Source organism: Sinocyclocheilus rhinocerous, unplaced genomic scaffold (genome assembly GCF_001515625.1).
Source record: "Sinocyclocheilus rhinocerous isolate Xijiao unplaced genomic scaffold, SAMN03320098_v1.1 scaffold2521, whole genome shotgun sequence".
NCBI classification, from domain to species: Eukaryota; Metazoa; Chordata; class Actinopteri; order Cypriniformes; family Cyprinidae; genus Sinocyclocheilus; species Sinocyclocheilus rhinocerous.
The window spans coordinates 88,720-95,524 of NW_015647079.1; the positions used below are offsets into that span (position 1 = coordinate 88,720).

Consider the following 6,805-nt stretch of genomic DNA (forward strand, 5'->3'; position numbering starts at 1 on the left):
TTTTTTTTTTTTTTTATTCTTTCGGGGTGTGGGTTAGGGTTAGGTTACAACATTTATAACTATAAAAAAAAAATTACGCCTACAAAAAATCCCATTTTACGTAAACATGTGCGTATGTGCATGCTTGTGTGTGTGTGTGTGTGTGTGTGCGTGTGTGTGTGTGTGTGTGTGTGTGTGCACGCGCGTGTGTTTGTGGTTTGTGTGTGTCAATAGTCAGGTATCTCTTAACTCCCCAAACCAGATTGCTCTGCTCGTTCTTCACATTCAAATGCTTTTTTTCCACCTGCACATATTCATTGTCTCCCCTCTGTCAAAAACCCCACCCTCTCTATCACGGCCATATATCTGGACGTATTCAAACCAGCCATCTAGTGTGCTGCAGTTCAAAGACCCGTTCGTTTTAGAAGAGCTTCTCTGCTGTCAGAATTCAGTTCTGCTGAACACCTTGTCAACATGATGATCAGAATTGTGCTTGGAGTCATTGCAGCGATTGGATTCCTCACTCTCAGTAAGTCTACAATAGGTCGTTATCATCCCCTCCCCTAAGTTAATGTAATATTTCAGATTTTTAAATATTTTTATAGAAGCCTCTCCAAGGTGGCATTTACTTGAATAAAATACAATAAAAAAGTAATGCTGAAAACTATTATTACAATTAAAAATAACTTTTCTATTTGAAAATATTTTAAAATGTAATTAATTCCTATGATGGTAAAGCTTAATTTTCAACTAAATAATGTCACAATAGTACAAAATACTCTGCTAACAATTTCACAGTACCAGTATACATGGCTGACATTTGTTTGAGGAGATTGTTGTGATGTAAATAATTTTTTAGAATGTTTTAAGTGTTTGTTTTTTAAGAGCAAAAAAGGATAGGTTACATCAAATGAAAGAAACATTGTTAATGTTATTAAGAAAGAGTTTTACTGTAATGTCTTTGATTTAAAAATACCATTATTTAAACAGGGCTTTTTGGTAACACTTTAGATTTGGTAACACTGTTCACTATTAAGTAGTTGTTTATTAGCATGCATATTACCAGCATACTGTCTGTTTATCAGTACTTATAAAGCACATATTAATGCCTTATTCTGCATGATCATTTTCTAGATCCCTTAACCCTACCCAATACCTAAACATAACTACTACAACAACTACCTAACTACCTTACTTACCTTAACCAGTAAATAAGAGTTTATTGAGGGAAAACACAAAAGTCTAAAGGTTTCTAAATTGTGTTGATTGAAATTAGAGTAAAAGTAATGAAGTTATTGTTGAAGCATAAGAAAACTGCTTGTGATAAAGGGAGGGAAAATGTTAGGTTATTGACATTGGACCAGCTTGACACATTCGATTACCAGACTCACAACAGTCCGGGGTTTTTTTTCAAAATATTTGTAAACACAGTATCAACTCGTTGACATTATGATAATGCTGTGCTGTTCTGTTTTTAATCTTTTTAGTGGAATATAATGTACTATCATTCAAAAATGTGGACATCTTGTGTGTGTGTGTATATATATATATATATATATATATATAGAATTACTCAAGCAGTCACTCCATAAAAGTAATTGTGTTCTCACACCAAATCAATGTGATTTTAAATGGATTACCCAGCCCATTTTGGGGAGGGATATTTTTTTAAGTTTATAAGAATGCTTATTTCATGTTGTCATTCTGTTTCTCCAGGTGAAGCCCTGACGTGTAATTCGTGTAAAGTGGGCATTTTAGGCAAATGTTTATTGAGTTCCCAAGTGTCCTGTGCTGCCTCCGAGCTCAACTGCTTCACTGCAAAAGCAGGTCAGTCAATACACACACACACACGCACACACATGTTGTGTATTCATCACGCACGCGCGCACACACACACACACACACACACACACACACATAGTTGTTAAAGCACAACCCTACGCCTAACCCTCACCCAAAACTGTTGATATTAGTGCTGTAGATCAAACAAAACATGATTTAGGCTATTTATTACACTTTCATATAGTTAAGGACCACTTCAGGTGCCCTCATAAGTCGGCTTTAACATGCCGAACCCATACATATAATACACTTTTAAATTAAAGGAGAACATTCCATATTTTATTCCACATTCCAGTACATTTAATATTTTATATCTATAAAGATATAATATTTTAGTCTATAAAGACTAAAGAATTACCATACATTTTTTTTTAAAAACAAAGCCAGAACTGTTACAAAGTGACTTAACATAGATTTCTGTACTAAAATATGTTGGCTGGTTTCTGAAAACATTATTATTTTTATTAATAGTATTATTTATAATAATAATAATAATACATTTTGACATCTTGCTCCTGCTCCTCTCTTCGCAGAGTTCAATGTGACTGGGTTTCTGAGTCTGTCCTCAAGTGGCTGCACATCTGATTGCAACAACACCGCCGGGACCGTCATGGGAGCGGGATACACCGTGACCAAAACCTGCTGCGCCACAGATCTGTGCAACGGAGCGAGTGCTGCGCAGCTGTCCATGGCTGGGGCTCTCAGCGCCGCACTACTGGCCTCTGTCTGCAGTTACATGCTGTAGATGTTACACCTCCTTGTCTGCACACTGTTATGTTCACAATACCTCCTTTAATCGGAATCAGTGAAGATATAATCTAGAATGCATAGATCCCATAACTTCCTGTAACTTTAAATGTTTACTCCACTGTGTTTACTTTTCTCATTGCTAATATGCAGTGATAATTTTTTAAAATAATCATTTATATACAATGCAAAACATATTTAAAATTCCAACACTTTAGCTGATGTCATTTTTAATAAAACCTACATTTGGATGTACTCTTTGGAATGAGGTGATGATATATTTGAGGTGGGGCTGAATAAACAGAAACATCACATCAATGACCCTGGGTTAGGTACTAGCTTTGGGATTTTTTATATTTTTGATATTGATTTTACATATCTAGTAAATGATGACAGAGTTGTAATTTTTGGGTGAATTATCCCTTGACTTTATATTTATTCTAGCACATTGTAACATTAGGTTAATAAACACGGTAAAAAAAAAACTGTAAACTGTTCTTTCAGTTATGTTTTTGTTAGTATTAACTGTGACCAAATGTAACCTTATTGTGAAGTGTTACCATTAAACTAACTTAACATATCTCTTTTAACATATCACCTTTTTGTGAAGATATTTTTATGTATATATAATACAGCTTCTTTATGCCATCATAAACTTTAATGTAAGTCAGACATTTTTAAAACTATAAGTTTAAATATTAAAACAATATTTACAGCATATTAAATGAAATATTTTTAATTATCTTTAGTCAGATATATGTGGACCAAATGTCCCAGCAGTAAGAATTCATTAGGGATTGTTTGCATGGTCTCCAGTGCGAGATCCGAACAGTAGTGTTGGGTCCGAGTCCACCTTGTTGAGTTCTCGTCTTTAACCAGCTGAGCAAGAGTGGGAGATGTTTATTAATGTCTTTTTATCTTAGTTTTATGTTGTTACTTATTTTTTTTATCTTTTATGTTACACATAACATGGATTCCTCTGTACTCTGAAAATGTATGTGTCCAAAATGTCTGAGTCCGAGTCCAAGTTCATTCATAATTGTAGTCCAATTATCTCAACTCTACCTAACAGTACTTATGGCGCTGGTACAGACCCAGGGTTTCCAAAACATATCCATCTCTTTCAGTGGAACTAGATGGAATGTGGGAAATCATATGGCTGTGTTGGTGGAAAAGTGGTACAAGAGAGAGAATGGGAAGATTGTAACTCAGTTTGTTAGAGCCGTGTTTGGAAAGCACAGAGAGGCATCAGCAGGCACAGAGAAGGCGCATCTGTATTGCTTCACATTTTCCACTCCTATTAATGACTTCACCTTGTCTGAGCAATCTAACCACACCCTTAAAATGCCCCACCTTTCATTTACAAACTTGTTGGGCTGTGTCTTCATAGAAATAAAACCCACATCAAATGTACAGCCTTGGCAGATGGCAGAAATAGTAAGAGTTGAATGCTATTCTGAAATCAGCCAAATAAATGTAGATAGTGCTGTATACAATACAGCTTGCTTTGAACAGAAGTTTGGCAACTTCACTTACAGTCAATTTCAACTATGTTGACCATATTAGATAGTTCAATCCGTTCCCCATCTATGGAACTAATCGCTCAACAATGGGGAATGCAGCCTGCATGACCGGTGTCTGAAGCACGTGTGAAACAGCACCAATCTATTGGCCCACATGGCCCATGACGTCATAGGCATGGTGCCCGGAAGTATAAAAGGGCACCTGCTAAATACTTCATCCTCTTTGCCGACTGTTTGAAGTGCTTGTGAGAGACCAAGGCAGGTGAGCGGTGTGGAAAGTGTGTGCCTCCGTTCCAGAGGTTTCTGGCACTTGAGGGCACACACAATCTATCTGTCATCTGTTTTGGTCAGGAGCTTGCTCGGTCAGTGCTCCAGGGCTCTGAACACACTCATTGTGAGTGTTATCCAATGAGAAGCTCCATTCACGTTTGTCCCTCTTCTCGAGAGATGAGTGACAAGAGTTTGCGTCTCGCGGTTCGGGTACCGCTGTTGCCGAAGCACGGCGAATGCTCGGATCGCGGGATTCGCGGGATTAAGATGCTCTTTTTGGGTTATCGGATCCCGCGGATAGCGCTCGAGACGAGCAGCGCCTTAAGGAATGTGTGCCTCCTTGTTTGGATTCTAACATTCGAGGGCATGTTCTGCTTTCGCGTTGTCTCGGCAAAAAGCACAAACGTTCAGAGTTAAGCGCTCATCGTGATGAGTCACGGTGTCTAGGCTCCGCTCACATTTGTTCCTATTCCCGAGGGATGCGGAATAAAGTGTTTGTGTCTCGTGGCGCGGTTCTGTCGTTGCTGCGGCACAGTTTATCTCACCTCGCGGTCATCGCTTTGATCTGTGGGATCCGCACACCCTCTCTAAACAGGTTGTCAGATGTCACAGATACTTTGGGTTGGTATGACGATGAAGTGTTAGCACGGAGTCATTTCAGCCCTGATCCTGCGAGATCGTGGGCGGAGCTATATTCAGCTTGGGCTTCCCTTTCTAATATGCATGTTTTTTTGTGTATGGAGAGCCTGGCTGGGCGTGAATATATTTAAATACTCTGTGGAGAGAGGCTTGAGAGTTTTCTCTCCCAGGGTTTTCAGCACCTAGAGTGGTTATGGGGAATGTTTCTTCCTGTGTTAAGCCGGAGTGGAGCCATCTGTGTTAAGCTGGAGTGTAGCCATCTGCGGGTGGTTATGGTCCAGCTCAAGCTTACTTTGCTCTGGAATATGGCGGTCTGAGGGCAGCTATGTTCTAGCCTGGCTTCTTAACTAGGTTGTTTTCCCCTTGGCACAAGTTCTCTCGATTAAGCGCTGAAGTTTTTGTCTAGGAATCTGCTATTCGCGGATAGCTGTGTTTCAGCTCAGAGACTGCTCCCCTTTTTAGGGTTTTTAAATAGTGGTCTCCGTGAGCCCCTTGCATGGACTGTGCTTATCCCGGACTAATGATGTTTATGTGTTCGCTCTTAGCGAATCATTTACTGATGGCCCGGATCTCCCTCTTGTGAGCTCCTGGTCAATACCACAGTGCTTCGCTAGCCTACTGTGGGACTGACACGGATTGGGGACCTCCTTAATATAGCCATCTAAGGGTGGTTATATTCCAGCCATTGTTTTGGCAGGATGGGCTTACTTGAATACAACTATCTGTGGCTAGCTGTGTTCTACTGCAATTGCGGTGAGGCCTCTCATGGACTGGTCCCCTTTTCTAGAGCCTAGCTATCTGAGGATAGCTATGTGTTAGCTCAGTGATTGCTCCCCTGCTTGAGCCTGTACCTAGACAGTGTTGTCTCCCCTCTTTGGGTCGTAAGTAGACAACCCACTCTTTGTGGTCTGGGCAGTTTTCAGTCGGTCCCCCTTCTGGTAGCCCTTCCTAGGTACATAGCTATCTGAGGATATCTATGTGCTAGCTCAGTGACTACTTCCCTTCTTAGGGTCTTTAAGGAGCAGTCTCCTTGAGCCCTTGCCTAGACAGTACTATGTCCCCTGCTAGGGTAGTAAGTAGATAGCCCACTCTCTGTGGTCTGGGCAGCTCTGCAGGAAGGCTATCTAGGTTTTGTCTATTGTGGGACTGACACGGGTTTGGGACCTCCTTGGTATAGCCACCTGAGGGTGGGTATATTCCAGCCATTGTTATGGCAGTTCACGTCTTACTTAATTACAGCTATCTGAGGCTAGCTGTGTTCTACTACAGTTGCGGTGAGCCCTTTCCTGGAGTGGTCCTCTTTCCTAGAGCCTAGCTATCTGGGGATAGCTGTGTTCTAGCTCAGCAGCTACTCTCTTTACCTGCGATTTATGTAGTGATCTCTGAGCTCCTTCAGAGGCTTTCTAGTTAGCCTCTTCAGTGGTCTTGTGTATCCAGGCTAACTATCTAGATAGCATAACTATCTGAGGATAGCTGTGCTCTTAACTTGGGTGAGATGTTCTCCTTGATCTGTTCGGGTTCCCTGTTTCTGCCAAGTTGCGTGAGCGGCCCGTGGCGTCAGTGGCATGGCCCCTTTCTAAGGAAAAGCTTGGTGTATGTTTGTCACTTCCTTGGTGCTCTCCCACCAGGTGGACAGGCATGCGCCTCGCCACGGCGTGGTTGGATTTCGTTCCCCATTGTGCCCCCTAGGGGGAGCAGCATCTTGTTCCCTCTCGGGGAACCATGGTTACATGCGTAACCCGAGATGTTTTCCTGAATAATAATTAAATTTAGGCCCCTACGAAGCACGCCAAAGGCTGACAGAG

The 6,805-nt window shown here is 41.0% G+C and overlaps 1 protein-coding gene across 1 annotated transcript; it reads left to right on the forward strand.

Annotated features, from left to right (window-relative positions):
* Window positions 1–361: 361 nt before the first annotated feature.
* Window positions 362–2,747, forward strand: LOC107708729 (prostate stem cell antigen-like). The gene is made up of 3 exons (XM_016513024.1): window positions 362–508; window positions 1,696–1,806; window positions 2,355–2,747. The coding sequence occupies exons 1-3, from the start codon at window positions 454–456 to the stop codon at window positions 2,564–2,566; spliced, it is 378 nt and encodes a 125-aa protein (XP_016368510.1). The 5' UTR covers window positions 362–453; the 3' UTR covers window positions 2,567–2,747.
* Window positions 2,748–6,805: the final 4,058 nt, after the last annotated feature.